This window comes from Dysidea avara, chromosome 7 (genome assembly GCF_963678975.1).
Source record: "Dysidea avara chromosome 7, odDysAvar1.4, whole genome shotgun sequence".
NCBI lineage: Eukaryota > Metazoa > Porifera > Demospongiae > Dictyoceratida > Dysideidae > Dysidea > Dysidea avara.
Window position 1 is genome coordinate 7,751,144 of NC_089278.1, and position 16,172 is coordinate 7,767,315.

The 16,172-nt window shown below is 42.4% G+C and overlaps 1 protein-coding gene across 1 annotated transcript in view; it reads left to right on the forward strand.

The window, feature by feature from the left end:
- The window catches only part of LOC136261996 (mediator of RNA polymerase II transcription subunit 15-like), a 10,783-nt gene extending 856 nt beyond the window's left edge, over nucleotides 1-9,927 (forward strand). The window contains exons 3-11 of the mRNA XM_066056113.1: nucleotides 1,595-1,730; nucleotides 1,791-2,275; nucleotides 2,794-2,901; nucleotides 8,344-8,419; nucleotides 8,473-8,539; nucleotides 8,590-8,841; nucleotides 9,155-9,330; nucleotides 9,519-9,709; nucleotides 9,760-9,927. Coding sequence (XP_065912185.1) covers nucleotides 1,595-1,730; nucleotides 1,791-2,275; nucleotides 2,794-2,901; nucleotides 8,344-8,419; nucleotides 8,473-8,539; nucleotides 8,590-8,841; nucleotides 9,155-9,330; nucleotides 9,519-9,709; nucleotides 9,760-9,810 — 1,542 coding nt within the window. The 3' untranslated portion in view covers nucleotides 9,811-9,927. The remainder of the gene's footprint in view (nucleotides 1-1,594; nucleotides 1,731-1,790; nucleotides 2,276-2,793; nucleotides 2,902-8,343; nucleotides 8,420-8,472; nucleotides 8,540-8,589; nucleotides 8,842-9,154; nucleotides 9,331-9,518; nucleotides 9,710-9,759) is intronic.
- The last annotated feature ends 6,245 nt before the right edge of the window (nucleotides 9,928-16,172 follow it).

Consider the following 16,172-nt stretch of genomic DNA (forward strand, 5'->3'; position numbering starts at 1 on the left):
GTGATGCTGTTGCAACAACTAGGCAGTGGCTGGTTGTTGAAAGCCTCCTAATAGGTTTGTTGAAAACCTCGATCACTTTGTTTTATGGCCGCATTAATGAGGTTTTCGGTAATGTGGCCATCTCAGTAATAGGGCCACTTATCATGGGCCCCATAGGTGGCCCTATTAATGAGGTTTCACTGTACTTCCTTTTAACTTTCAATCCACATACACTGGAAATGCCATGAATGATTGCCAGTAGTGGTGATGAGAGACACAGAGGCTATTTTTCTATGGTTGAAAAAGACATATGGATTGATTCCTTACTGTAGTACACACATGAATGATTGCTGGTAGTGGTGATGAAAGACACAGAGGCTGTTTCTCTACAGCTGAAAGGACACAGATTGAGACACAGAAGCTGTTTTTCTATGACTGTAATGGACACAGATTGATTCCTTGACTGAAAAGGACACGGATTGATTCCATGACTGAAAAGGACTCAGATTGATCCAAACAATTTGTGTCCTTTTAGCCATAGAAAAGCAGCCTCTGTGTCTCATCACCGCTACCGGCAAGCATTTGTGGCATTTCCAGTGTGTATGTGGCTTGAAATTTAAAAGGAAGTAATTGTTTTATGGCAAAAGTTGGTTAAACACCCCGAGCTCTAGCTCAGGGTGTGAAGACAAGTTGGTATATTGATTCTGAACCAGACCCTTTTTTTGAGGGGGAGAAAATTGATAATGCTACCCTGAGAAAATAGGGTCTGGCTACATGAGACTAGATCCTTGTATTTGCAATTCGGTTGTACAAGGTGGGATGGTTTAGTACAGGCTACAATATAATCTTGTGCATAAACACATCTGTTGATAGTTAAATTTAGTAAATTTATCATATGTCATTCAATTATTGGTACACCTCTACATTCCATAACAATGCCCAGTGTTTGTTGCATAGGTGCAAGGTACCATAAGACTTTAAGGGAAATAGAGATCCTATGTGGGAGTTAACTTAGACCTACAGTTCTATATTATCGAAATGGTAATTTGAAATGTGTACATGTATGTAGCAACAGGTCTTTGTTCCCAGATTTTCGTGTTAACTATTCAACCAATCGTTCAATAGTTATTGCAAAAATATGGTGTAGTGAAGACCTGACATAACTCTAGCTTGCTCATGAAAATGGTGGCACTAGCAAGCATGTTGTCACACCTTCAGGGATTGCTAATATTAGCCATTTTGTTTTAATCTGGTTTAGCAGCTGAATTGGGCCGAATATAGCAACCATTGACTATAAACAGACAATTACTGAAATATCCATGGTACTTCATGCAGTCATTTATCACAGGCTAATGAATCATTTGATACTATCGGTTGATATTTAATACTATCGGTTGATACTATCGGTTTTTACGATTACTAGTACTATTGCCATTGCTATATGTTTATTTAATGATGATTGCTGTGTATGTTGTTGTTGCGCATTTTTCTTAAGTTTTATTTGCCTGCCAACAATAAGAGAGGAACATTTTCATGCAAGTTTTATTATGCTCAAAATTTTAAGGTTCTTTTAAGTGTACTAGTAGTGTAATCAGTTTTTCTTATGTGCTTCCAGGATGACTACATCAGGAACATTAAGAGTATACTGATGATGTTTAAAAAGCAACAACATCAGCAGCAACATCAGCAGCTGCAGCAGCAACAACAACAACAACAGCAAGCGCAACGTCAGGTTAACGTTCAACAACATGGTGAGTGGTATACAACCTCTTGTACTGTTTGTATTTAACTGTAATCATTACCATCTCAAGGATCTTATGCTAACCAATTTCGTGAGCATCAAATCCAGTCACTGCATCATCAAATGATGGAACCGCATGTGCCGTCTTATCCAATGATGCCTCAACAGCCTCAACAACAACCACAGCTTGATCAGAATAGAACTTTTTTAGCACAAGATCAGTCACAGCAGCAACAGCAGCAGCACCAAATGTTTGATGGTGGTCTCAGTGCAAGGAGTAACATGGCGTCCGGATCTCTTGGTGCTCATTCAACTGGTCTTATGAAACAGGGACCAACTGCTAATATTAATACCATGGGTGGACCTGCTACTACAGTTGGTTCAATGTCTTCTACAATGCAGGCTTCAGTACCATCATTCTCAGTGGCACCACAGCCTATGCCAGTGGATGGGTCTACAGTTACAGCTCATTATGGACCTTCTACTGCTCAACAGAGGCCACCATTTGGTATACACAACTACCCAACCTCTGGAACTTCACTACCAGCATCACAAGTATGTACGCATGTCCAGTATTGTTCTGTGTTGTATTGTGGGTACTGTGACACAGTGGAACTTCTTTGATGCTTGTTTTAGTCTCAGTTTAGTATTTTAATGGTGATTCAGCTTGGATCCACTGTTCGTGATTGCCTTGCTTAGCTGACTTTGTTAAATTCCCTAAACTGTTTGCTCTGCAAAGTGCTTGTGGGGAATAGTGGCTGCTTGTACTGTATTGTTTGCATTGACATTTAAGTATACCTTGTAACTGGGTGTTGTGAGCTACAGTGGAACTTTGATTACTAATTAACTGATTAATCCAAACACAAAATGTATGTTTGATTTTACGTACTACTCGATTATATGAACACATTTCCCCCCAAATTAGTTTGGATAATCAAGGTTCTACTGTATTTCAATTGTAAAGATGTGGTGTTTTAAGAACAAATTCAGAACAGTTGTGTTAGTGAATGTGATAGTAGTAATTCATGAGCATTGGACTATATCAGTTGCAACGTTGTTTTTGTACCCTTTAGGGTATGGTAGACCCAACAATGTCAGCAGTGATGTCATCACCATTTAGTCAACCATCTCCCGGTAGTCCAGCTACAAGTGCTGAAGAAGAGCAGTATCAGCAGAAGAAGGTATAGTACACGTTAATAATTGATACGATTGGTACTTGGGGTTTGTTAATTATCATGCAGCATTGTGTATTAGGTTTGCACTTTTCAAAAAATCCTGACCAGAAACCAGCCTCACAATACAGTACGTTTGTTGCACATTGGCAGTAGTGGTTGTCATATAATCAAGCTCAAAAGTATCTTCAGTCAGTTCAGTGCACTTCCAATTAACATTTTTTATTCTGTAGAATTTCCGAATGGCTCAGGGCATGTAATGCCTGCGTGCTATTAGGAATTACATGAGGAAGGTGAAGTTGAAATATCAATATGTAATGAGCATAATTACACACTATTACAGCAATTCGAAGTGTTCTCGTGACAAAATAATCAAAAATTAAGTAATTTCCGGAATCCGGAGTATATAAACTGCCACGTGTTCGTCCAGACCGGCTCTTTGTAGTTATCAGCTTGAACATGACTGATCCACACTCTTGGCATGGGTGCCCCAAAGGTTGTGCATATGTGCTGGAAAAGAATTAACAATATAATGAAGCTACGCATAGATACATTTGTGGAGGGTACATAGGGGGGACATATTGATATTTCAACTTCACCTTCCTCATGTAATTCCTAATAGCATGCAGGCATTACATGTCCTGAGCCATTCGGAAATTACATTTCGGAAGGCTCCGTTTCCATATCAATATGTAAGTTTGAAGTCCCCTCTGATGACAGGATAGCTCGTCCGTATGTGGACTGGCTCTTGTCACCAGCTGGTAGTCTGTGGTAGAACTTCCGAAAGGTACTCTCGGATGACCAATCTGCTGCCTGTAGGATGTCAGAGATGGTAACACCAGAGCAAGCTGCTTTGGAAGCTGCTGCTCCTCTCACCGAATGGGCCTTGAATATGCCCGTATCTATACCCGCTTCTTGTAAGCAATTCTTCAGCCATCTAGCAATCGTACTGCTGGAGACTGGGTCATGCTTTCCAATCCAGGAAAGAAATAGAGTGGTTTTCCCACTGTCCTTGCCTGAGATAGGGGCACGGAACTCTTGAGTTCTCTTCTCGTATGCCTGAATCGTGACAACTGGGCAGATGAGTGGTTCATCTGGAAATCTGGGATAAAAGAAATCCGCTAGGGGTTTTGATGGTCTGCTTTGTTTTGACAAGTGCTGGGGTTTAAAGACTACACCCTCAGCAGTGAAGGACTGGCTTCTGATGTCTAACTTACTCAAATCCACTGACCTTGAAGGCCTAGTCAATGCCAGAAGCATTGTTGTTTTTAGAGTAAGTGAGTGAAGCGTAAGTGCCTCATTAGTACCCAATTGTTTCAGGTACCTTAATACCACTCCAATATCCCAGAAAGTAGAATATCTTGGCTGGGGGGGTCTCTCATTGAATACTCCCTTGAGTAACCTGGTGATCAGGGGGTGCTGCCCCACCGATTGGCCATCCACCTCGGCATGGACAGATGAAATTGCTGAACGGTAGGCATTGAGGGAACGGTATTGGTATCCCTTCTCATACAAGTTGGCTAGAAAATTGGCAACATCCTCTACAGGTCCAACAAGGGCATTCCTATCCCATTGATGACACCAATCTGTCCATTTGGTAAACAATGAATTGTAGTTGGATTGCGTTTTTGACCTCCAGGAGGACAAGAGGAGGTCTGAAGCTTGTGAAGAAATTCCCCGTGATTCAAAGGATTCCCTGAGATGGGCCATGCAACTAAGTCTGGAACTCCCTGACTCATTATGAATTCCTGGTCTGATGGGAGCATAACCAGATCCTCTACTGAGGGTAGTAGCCGCGGGTAATCCTCCAGGAGTCCCAGGATGGTTGGGAACCATGGTTGAGTACTCCAAGGGGGGGTGATCATGATCAATCTGGCCTTCTGATGATTCACCTGTGACAGGCATCGAGGTATCAGACACCATGGGGGTTTGGCATATCCCCGCGTCATTGACCAAACCTGGCTGAAGGCATCTGTCCCCTCTGCCTCTGGGACTGGTCTCCAGCTGAAATACCTCGGTAACTGTCTTGTGAGGCGGGAAGCGAATAGGTCTATCCTGCAATGCCCCATCTGGGACTGGATTCTGCTGAATATATTGGGGTTCAGCATCCAGTCGCACCTGTCCCTCACAGTTCTGGACTCCTGATCTGCTGCTGTAATTTGTACCCCTGGGAGATGTTCTGCCGCTAGGTATAAATTCCGTTGCAGAGTCCATTCCCATATGGTCACTGCTAGATTGCAGAGTGGTTGGGAGTGAGTCCCGCTCATCCTGTTTATGTAGGACACCGGAGTTATGTTGTCCAACTTCAGTTGTATAGTTATGCCAGACTTCTCCTTCGTAAAGCACTGGATTGCTAAGAATGCTGCAAGGAGCTCCAGGTAATTGATGTGGTTCAGGGACTCTGCCTTTGACCACTGTCCCCCTGTCCGGGTTTCCCCTTGGCGTGCTCCCCAGCCCATGATGGAGGCATCGGACTCGATGGTCATGGATGGCCTGCGAGGTCGTAGGGGTGATACCATCAGGGAACTCCTGTCTAGTGATATCCACCACTGTAGGTCCCTCTCGGCTTCCAGGGTGAGCTGGAGTTTGACGTTGAACCTGGACATCCTGTTCACTAGGGATTGATCCTCCCCAGTCACAGAATGTATCATATTCTGTAGGACCCTGTAGTGCAGGGGTGCTTGCCAGATGGCTCTTGCTGAGACTGAGGCCTTCCCGACGAATCTGGCCAGGTCTCTTATTGAGACTACCTGCCGGTTGATGAGGGTTTGAGCATCTTGCTGTATCTTCCTCATCTTTTTGGGAGGAAAGGCTAAGTGTAGGGAAGCCGAGTTCACTAGGAATCCCAGGAACTCTATCTGCTGTTGGGGAGTGAGCTGAGATTTCTCCCTGTTGACCATCAGGCCCAGGGCCTGGAAGATTTGGCACACAGAGGGAATGAGCAATATGAGTTGTTCCCTGGATTGGTGCATAATTAAGATATCGTCTAGATATATAATCAGACGAATTCCCAACTGCCGTAGCATCCCCACAACTGGTTTCATTATTTTTGTGAATACCCGGGGAGCTGATGTCAGCCCGAATGGGAGACACACGAATTGGTACAACTTGTGTTCCCATCGGAATTGAAGGAGGCCTTGGTGCTTCTTGTGAATTGGGACTTGAAGGTATGCATCCTTCAGGTCCAGTTTCACCATCCAGTCCATCGGCTGGATTAGGTCTGGGAGAATGCGGAGGCCCTCCATCTTGAAGTGCCCTGTCTTCACAAAGTTGTTGAGGCCCTTGAGGTTTATCACTGGCCTCTGTCCCCCCCCCTTTCTTCTCTACCAAGAAGATTTGGGATACAAAGCCGAGCTGGAAGGGCTGGACTTCTATTATGGCACCTTTGGCCCGAAGTTCCTTGACCTCCTGGGATATTTTCTCCCGCTCCTCTTGGGAGCAATGGGTCTCCTGGCTGGGCCGCCCCTGGTATGGAGGCTGGGAAAGCTCTAGTTTGTACCCTGCTATCGCATTTAAGACACATCGGTCTTGTGTTATCTGTTCCCAATTGGGAACATAGTGAGCGAGTCTCCCTGCCAGACTGGGACTGCTTATTTGCAAGTCCATCTGGCCTATCAACACATTTATGTGATGTGCCTGTGAACCCTGTGGTGTTAACGTGAGGGTAGGGTTGACAATATTTATTAAAGTTGTTGTTAAAGGTGTTGACGACGTACTGCTTATAGTTGTTAGTTATTTCTTTGCCTCTGCTGGCGCCGAACTGTTTGGTCTCTTCTTGTATTTTCCAGGGCCGAAGTTGTTCTGTCGGCTGCCCCCGTAGCTCCGGTGTTGTTTGCGGGAGTAGCCTCCGTGAAAACCCGTCTTCCCCTTGGAGGTTGGTTGGTACACAGCCTATCGCAGGGCCGCTGCTGACTCCAGCTTGCTCTTGGCCTTCTGAGCAAAGTCCTCTCCAAATAGGTAGGGTGCAGCATCCTCAAAGTCCTGGTCGTTCATCAGCTTCTTCAGCTGGGGATTGAAATGTTGCAGCAGGTGTTGTCTTCGTTGGGAGGACTGATGATGTGAGGCATCCCCCATTAACATCAGTGAGGCTTGGACCATTGGGATTACCTCGGAGAGTGTCAGGTTATCCTCGCCAGCTCTTTCCAGGATGGCTGCTAGGGGTCCAACTGCCTCCAGCCACATTTCCTGTGACCTATAGGCCACCTTATCTTGTTTGAGGGCCTCTGAGGAGAGTGTACCCTCCACCACTGGGCCCAGCCTTGGACACCTGGTCCATCTTGAATCAGGCTGGCCGTATTTGGCTGCCTTTGCCTTCCGGGTCGCGTACTCCATCTTAGACTTGAAGGTGGCCTCGAAGAAGGCTTCACGCTCTTCAGAGAGTGCAAACCTCGCTTTCCTATCGGGAAGCTCAAGGTCCGGTTCGGGGTCGCTATCGCTGCCCTCTGAACCACCGTCGTCCTGCTCGATGCGAGCGGTTGGCTGGTCATCGGCGCCATCGCGAGGCCTTTTGCGGGGTTGGCGTTCTCCATTGCCGGCCTTCAGGTCGGCGACCTCCTGTTGAAGCGTCGAAACAGTGGTTAACAGTTCCTTTAGGAGCGTTTCTTGCGTCTTCTCGCCAGGATCAGTCATGGCTTGACTAGTTGAGCGCGGAGATGAAAGTCGAAGTGCTGTCGCAGCAATATAAAAAGCCGGTCTGGACGAACACATGGCAGTTTATATACTCCGGATTCCGGAAATGACTTAATTTTTGATTATTTTGTCACGTGAACACTTCGAATTGCTGTAATATTGTGTAATTATGCTCATTACATATTAATATGGAAACTGAGCCTTCCGAAATGTAATTGTCTGTTTGACTGACATGCATATACTGATGCCTTTGAACAAGCTTAGCTCATTAACAGCTAGAGCTATTGGCCCTAACATGTGCCTTTTGGCATACCACATGCAGGCATCATGGACTTACTGTGTCCTCCTTTGTGTCCAATTTATTTTCGCTGACAGGGCAAGGTGATGATTCGTGGTAGTGCATAATGGCTTCCTTGCACTGACTATCACCTTAACAGTTTAAACTGGAATCATCTGTATTTTTGTAGTGGCTGGATTGAATGCAGAGGCACTTCTCGTACTGTTCTTCATTTATAATGCTGTGTAATGGGCTGAACATAGTTGAAAATGAAGCACAATAGCCACTTTACTTTTTAAATAGTAATCAATGGTTGGGGCAGGCGTTCAGATGCAAAGTTAATTTTATGATATGTCTGGTGCCATTCTTCTCTTGTCGGGTTCATTATGTTACAAAACCAAATACCATATATAGACTGCAATAAATGTCCACTAGCAGGTGTCCCTTACTTTTTATTTCTGTGATCCCAAATATAACCTAAATTTTCCTTGCACTTGTGTAATCCATTAAATATTGACCATAAGCGGTGTTCTCTAACGTATTAGGCAGAGCTATCTCAGTATATTCCAACTGTTATGAAAGTGATCAACAAGTACACCAGTCGTGGGACACCTGAAGATGGTACAGTGTATTGGGTACACTGTATGTTTGTAACTTATGGAATGTACATATAGCTCAAAGGTTACAGCAAGTTTCCAAACTTCGTGACTTTGTTAGAATGTTGCAAGACAGTACTAGAAGGTGATATTTGTATTTAACAAACTTGCACGTGTGTATACATCACTTTGCAGAATTCCATTATCTGCACTGCAAAAGTGGGAAATTGCTCTTAAGAAAATTTTTCCATCAACAAATTTGGAGCCCCCAATTAGCGAGCCAACAATGCCAGGAATGCCATCCACTATCATGCACCCACCCAGTGGACAGCCACCATCAATAGCATCATCACAAGTGTCTACTGCTCCTGTTTCTACTAGGGCACCTCAGCTGGAACTACAGTCTACTAATAGTCCCACACTGAGCTATACTACACCAATAATTAGGTGTGTTGTGCATATGTGTGTATGTTGTGTGTACCTTACAACAGACTGAAGTGAGAATTCAAGTGTTCTGCAGCACAAACACTTGACAATTTTATACCAGTTTTGTTGATCCAAAGTTGCAAGTACTGCTTTCAAGTAGTGGTGGCCGCTTGTGTCTTAGTTGTTTGTGCATAATTGTGAAGGGAGTTTGCACCTGTCATAATGATGTGTTGAAATCATCACTACCATATCACATGGTCAGTACTGGTCACTTTGGATGTTAGACTATTCCCCTGTTGTACAGTTTTAGTGTGTATAGTCCATGTATTTGTAGGGAGAGCCAACTTACTCTTCAGTTGATGTGTAAACAGCAACAGAAGAACAATAGTGGTGGATTAAAATCATCATTGCTAGTCCAAAGGGAACTTGACTACCTCGAGAATTATTTTAAGCTATCTAGTCAAGAGATTGATACTAAAGAGAACTGCATTGTTCTTAAGTGTTCATTAGGTAAGGGATGTATTGTTTTTGTATAGATGAGTTGTATCTAAAGTGTGGTTACTGAGTAATGAGTATATCTTGTGCAATGTGTGTGTGTTCTATTAGAGTAAATGGAGTTCACCTTTCTCATTTTTGATAAGTACACATGTAGTTGAATATGACGGTGTTTTAATGTATCACTTGTTGTTTACACACAGAGGGTGATTATTTGCCAGCAACACTACCTCCACTAACAATACGTATTCCTGACAACTACCCAGCAGTACCTCCAGAATATGTGATGGAGGATAATCATAATAGCATATTTCTTCTGAGTGTTGAGAAGTATCTTGTAAATCAGTTGACTAACATGAGCATGTACAGTGTAACACAACTACTACATATTTGGGTAATCACTGATGGTTATTGAGTAGTTGTTGTTATTGTGTGTCACCACAGGAGGCCAGTGTCCGTAATGCTGTGAGGGACGTCATTGCAACTTCAATGTGACATGATGGATGTTTAATATGGTGGTTGGGTTGACCACAATAATTTTGTAAACTGTACCTTTTGTTTTGATAACTGTGGGCATGGTATATATCCTTATTATGAGTATTGCTAATCACACGTTTTGATAGTCCACACTCACAAAGGGTTACTCTACAGTTCAGATGGTAGTCTCGTGCCCAGACCGTGAGACTATTCAGGTGGATTTATTAAATAGGGCAAGAAATTGGATTCCGTGGATTGCCGCGAAATTAATCATTTTTGTGGAACGTGGTTGATACATGTAGTGTGGAGCAGATATGTAACAAAAAATGGCAAAGATGTTCACTTCTGGCAGAAAGTGTAAAAATTGGCACCTTGGGGTTTTAGAACATGCTGATTCAGAATTTTAGTGGAACCATCAGAGTATGGCTTCCCACTCAAAATGAAGATTTTAAATATTTATAAACAAAGTTTGATTGATTTGTGTTCTTTGCACAATAGATTGTATTTGTGCACATAGCAATTTTATTGATTATACATAGGTGTCACTAAACATGCTCAGTAATGTGCTGACATATCACTTTCATGTTTACACTGGTCATAGATCTAGCTGCTGAGTAGATTTGAGTGCTCTGTCCTGGATCAAGGTGAGTTTTTCATGCATGGGGTCAGCTAAATGATTAGAGGTAACAAAATACAGGTTTTTGCAATTGAATTCGGCGACTTTGCAATTGAATTCGTCCCGTTTGCAATTGAGTTCGTCGCTTTTGCAATTGAATTCGTCCCGTTTGCAATTGAATTCGTCCCGTTTGCAATTGAATTCGTCGCTTTTGCAATTGAATTCGTCCCGTTTGCAATTGAATTCGTCGCTTTTGCAATTGAATTCGTCGCTTTTGCAGTTAAATTCGTCCATAACAAGAATGGCAGCTGGAGCAAACACGAAAACATGATGTAGCAGCTGCTACAAGAACTTGTTCAAGTACAACAGTAGTAAACAACTCTTTATAAGGCAATAATTCTTCCTCTACAGCCTCTCCAACAACATTCCAAACTCTACTGCGCCATTCGCGATGGGTGTGGTCACTCGCGAGCAAGCTAATTAACTTGTCAGACAGCTATCAACTTCGCGTACTACCAGCTTCAATTACCTTCTAGTATCTCAAGTGTAACTCTCCAAGGCATAAATAGTTCATCTGTTAATGAACGGGTTGGTTTCTTGGAGCCGTTTTGTTTATGACGAATTGTAATGCAAACGCGACGAATTCTATTGCAAAACCGACTAATTCAACTGCAAAACCGACGAATTCAATTGCAAAACCGACGAATTCAATTGCAAACGGGACGAATTCAATTGCAAAACCGACGAATTCAATTGCAAACGGGACGAATTCAATTGCAAAGGCGACGAATTCAATTGCAAAAACCTGTAACTAGGAGGTCAGGGTGGATCTAGGGGTGTTCAAAAGGTTCCATGGAGTAACTTTGGAAGCATCTTAATATTATAATTATTGCAATAAGCTGCTGATAATTTTTAAAATTCACTAAATTTGTCCATCAGTCAATAAAAATCTTTTTTGCAAACACAAATAACGGAAAATCATTTATTTCATTGCCTTTTGCCCTTATTCTGTCACTAGAAACTCCATACGAAATAAGCGCCTCTAAAATAATTGTCAGTTTCTTGCATTGCAACAGTGAACCATTGCTGGAGAGTTATTTTCTCCTGCATACCATGTTCTAGAGTGAAATGTTTCTAGTTTAAATGCCCTGAAGAGTGCAGTCTCTGCCCAGAAAAGGCTATACTAGACCCCATCAAAATTGCTATAAGTCTGGCCAAGAGGAGCTATGGTGAAGTTCCTATAGCAACTAGTATGGTAGCTAGTCAAACATATTACATTATAACGTGCTTTTTCACTCTAGAATGGCCTCCAAAAGATTAAAACTTCACCCTTCGCCTGTGCCTGCTGTAGCCTCACAGACTACAGATTGGACATTATGTGTGTAAGTATGTCAGCAATCAACCAGTGAAGCATTGAGAGATCCGTTGAAATCCAAATATGAGAACCACTGTAGTGCTTATGAAATACTAGAGAAAATTTTGAAAGCATTGGACGACCTTGATTCATTACCACTTTCCATCAATATTTCTAGGTTAGATGATGGTACAGGTATTGAAGAAACTGTCAGATCTCACAATGCAAAATGGCATAAAACTTGTTATACCATGTGTGACAAGACAAAGATTGACAGGATACGTAAAAGGAAAACCAAACAATGGTCCCAAAAACAAATATGTCACTACTTAAAGGTAGGCTTCGGGCTGCATTTCCTTCTACATCAGCTGAAACTGAGCTACCTGTATGCTTCTTTTGTGATGCCTAAGGTTATCACAAAGTTGCTACCAAAAATCTAGATACAAATGTCCGTAAAATGGCAATGGAACTCAATGACACCTTACTATTGGCAAAATTGTCAGCCAGAGATTTGATAGCAATGGATGCTGTTTATCATAAGCACTACTTAACAGGGTTTTTTACTAGGTGCAGATCTAGCATGCGCCAAAAAAAGCGATTACTGGTGAAACCAAACTGTCATTTGAAGCCATAGCATGTGCAGAACTTATCTCTTACATAGAAGAAATAAGGGAGACAGAAGACAGTATCATCAAGCTCTCCAATTTAGTACAACCGTACAAGTCTCGTCTTGAACAGCTTGGAGAAGACACTTCACAACGGATAAATGCAACACGACTTACAGAGAAACTTCTTATGCAAATTCCTGATCTGGAAGCTCATAAAAGCAAATATGAAGTCATCATGCCATTCAAGGAGGATACTGGAGATACCCTATTGGAGGCAACAAAGAGGAATCAAGACAATGATGCAGTTGTCCTCGCTGAAATAATCCGAAATGAGATATTTCGAATGGAATACAGATTTAATGGATCCTTGCATGATGAGCAATATGATAACCATTCCACTTCTCTATTAGCATTAGTACAAATGATACTTGGTGGAACTAATATTGAGAAACAAACAGAGAACAACATGGAGGTGAAAAGTGCTGCTATATCTATTATCCAACTCTTGACATTCAATGCAGTGAAACGTAGCAGAAAAAGCAGCAATGCTGTACGGCACAATGTGGACCAAGAAACAAGGCTTCCACTTTACCTAGGGCTTCTTGTTCATAACAAGACAAGGAAACGAGAATTGATTGACATTCTATTTAAGAGAGGTTTATCAGTATCATACGACAGAGTACTTCAACTGTCTACAGATATAGCAAATGCTGTTATTGACCAGTATGAAGATGATGTGGTTGTATGTCCAACAATCCTGAAAGAAGGTCTGTTCACAACAGGAAATCTTGACAACTTAGACCACAACCCTACATCTACATCAGCCCAGACTGCATTTCATGGCACTGCATTGTCAATGACACAGATGAGAGTGTAGGCCTTGAACATCATTGGAACAGACCATTACTCCATGAAGGAATTGAAAAATCTAAAACCATTAAGCCACTGATGGAATCATACTGTGAAATTCCACCAGCAGCACTTCCTGTTGACAAGCCATCCCCTTGAAATACTTCAGGAAATGCTACCCCTCAATGTGCAAGACTTGAATCTGATGAAGCACAAGTTTCCTGGCTGAGAGAGGTTGTCCAGTTGCTGCAAAAGGACCAGATGATAATAACTCATGGTCAGCTTACTTTGCACATCTTCAATTTGCTGTTCAACATCCACCTGCAATTTCTGCTTTGATGCCTTTGTTCCATGATAATGCACACTCTGTGGCCATGGTAAAGCATGGAATGGATGTCATTATGAAAGCTACTGAGCTTGTAAATCCTGCACAAATTCCAGTCCTGACCCTTGATCAACCACTATACACAATTGCAAAGCAAATGGAGTTGGCCAAGCATTTATGGTGAAGAAAAGTATGTAGTTCTTATGGGTGACTCCACATAGAAATGGCCCTACTTAATGCCCTTGGTGATTGGTTGGAAGGAAGTGGTTCGGCTGCCATTATGGCTTCTGCTAATGTTACAACAGAGGGGAGAGCTGACGCCCTTTAGAGTGGCTCACACACTTCAAGAGCCCAGTGGGCTCATCAAGTATCAGCAGCAGCTTTATTCTGTCTACAAAGTCAAGCATTCATGGCATATAAGGATAATGTAGAGGTTGATAACATAACAGCAAAGCCATTTCATGAGTGGTGTGCAGACATGGAAAGTAGTCACCCACAATTCTTTTACCGGGGCAAAACTCTGAAGCTAGAGGTCCTCTTCCTCCAGTTCATGTGATCACAAAGAGATGACTTCTTAATGTACTTGGAAGCACTGGGTAGCATTATTCCTTTGATGTTTGCCATGGATCACTTCCATTATGCGCAATGGCTTTCAGTACATGTGAGGGACCTCATGCAGCTGGAAGATGAATGTCCCACAGTCTGGAATGAGTTTCTAAAGGGGAATTTTGTCACTCAGAAAATCTCACACAAATTCTCCATGACCACATTTATGAGCAGTTGAATGCTATTGTGAAGGGTGATGGTGGAATAATAGGAATTACTGAGAATGAATCAGCTATGCGGTGCTGGATGATTGCTGGTCCAGATATGGCTAGGATAGTAAGTGAGGTCAACGTAAAGATCCAAAGAATAGTCACCATGAACAAACTCCAAGTACACAGAACAGGTTTGCAAGAAATGTGAAGAGTGTGGTAGATATTTTCAATGAATGGGGAAACCCTTTTACAGAAACGAGCTCAAATTTGTTTGCTGTTGACGCAAACGTACTCATGGCTAATGAAGTTGTTCAAAGTGTAAGAGAAGCTGAAGATCTAGGTAAAGCTTAGTACAAGGCTTTTGTTGATGACCGTATGATCAACTTGACCAAATCAATCTACGACACTATACCAAAGAACAATCTGTAAGAAAAGAGGTCATCAAAAAACAAAGACAAAACTCTCCAACATGAAGAGTGGCCTAGAATTGTTCTCCAGGATGTACATTTCTTGTCAGGTTAGAGAAGGAGAAATGGATGTATTTTTGAGCACGAAAATCATGCTTGGCCACCATCACTAGCTGAAAATAACTTGATGCGTTATAACAACAAAGCAGATTTGTTAAAATGTCTAGAACCATTTGCACCAAGTCCACCATCACCACTTGAGGTAGATGTAAAACGTTTTGATGGAGCAGCCCTTGTTCATACATTGGAGCCCAAGAATGCAGTCTCTACTGTCAAGACATTTAAGGATTATGCAGAGAGAGTTTTTTGCCCTATCTATTCAAACATCTTCACATTGTCAAGCGGATAGATGTAGTGTGGGACTCATACAATGCCAACAGCTTAAAGGTACATTTGAGAGGGTGCCGTGGTACCGGATTTCATTTGCATGTATCTGAGAGAACACGTATACCTCAGAACTGGAGGAACTTTTTGCGTGTTGATTACAACAAAACTGAACTCTTCCAGTTTCTTGCTTCAATGATTGAATCTGCTGTCACACCTGAGGGGAAGATATTTGTCTCCACAAAAGGAGTAAGAGTTATATTAACCTGCACATTAGACATCTCTGCTCTTCAGCCTTCCACGCAAGCAGAAGCTGACCATCGTATTATGCTTAATTGCATGTGCTCATGCTTACCAACATGGTATGAAGAAGATTATGGTACATGCAACTGACACAGATGTGCTTGTACTTGCCATTGCTACAGCCAGTGTATTGGAAAGATGTGAGATATGGCTAGCATTTGGTCACAATAAGAACTTCAGATACATTGCAGCTCACACAATTACAGCTGAACTTGGAGATGATTGGTGCAAGGGATTGTTATCCATGCATGCTTTTTCAGGCTGTGATACAGTCTCATCTTTCTGTGGTATAGGGAAGAAAACTGTTTGGGATCATGATGTTTGGAGGTCTTTACCAAGCCTAACAACTCTGTTTGGTTGTCTTTCTCATACTCCAGAGGCAATTACTGATGATTACATGGAAGAGATAGAAAGATTTGTGGTTTTATTGTACAGCCATACTTCCCAACTTCTCACTGTCAATGCTGCAAGAAAGCAACTGTTTTCCTATGGGAATAGAAAGCTGGAAAATCTTCCTCCTTCGAGAGCAGCTCTATATCAGCATGTGGAACGTGCATCATTCCAAGCAGGCTATATTTGGGGACAAGCACTGATAGCTAACCCATCTCTTCCAAGTCCTGGTGATTGAGGTTGGAAGAAGGATGCAGATGGAAAATGGACACCATTATGGACAACACTTTCGGAAGCTTCAAAACAATGCAGAGAACTGATCAAATGTAACTGCAAGAAATGCTGTCTTGGACACTGCAAATGCACTTGAAGTGCACAATGTTGTG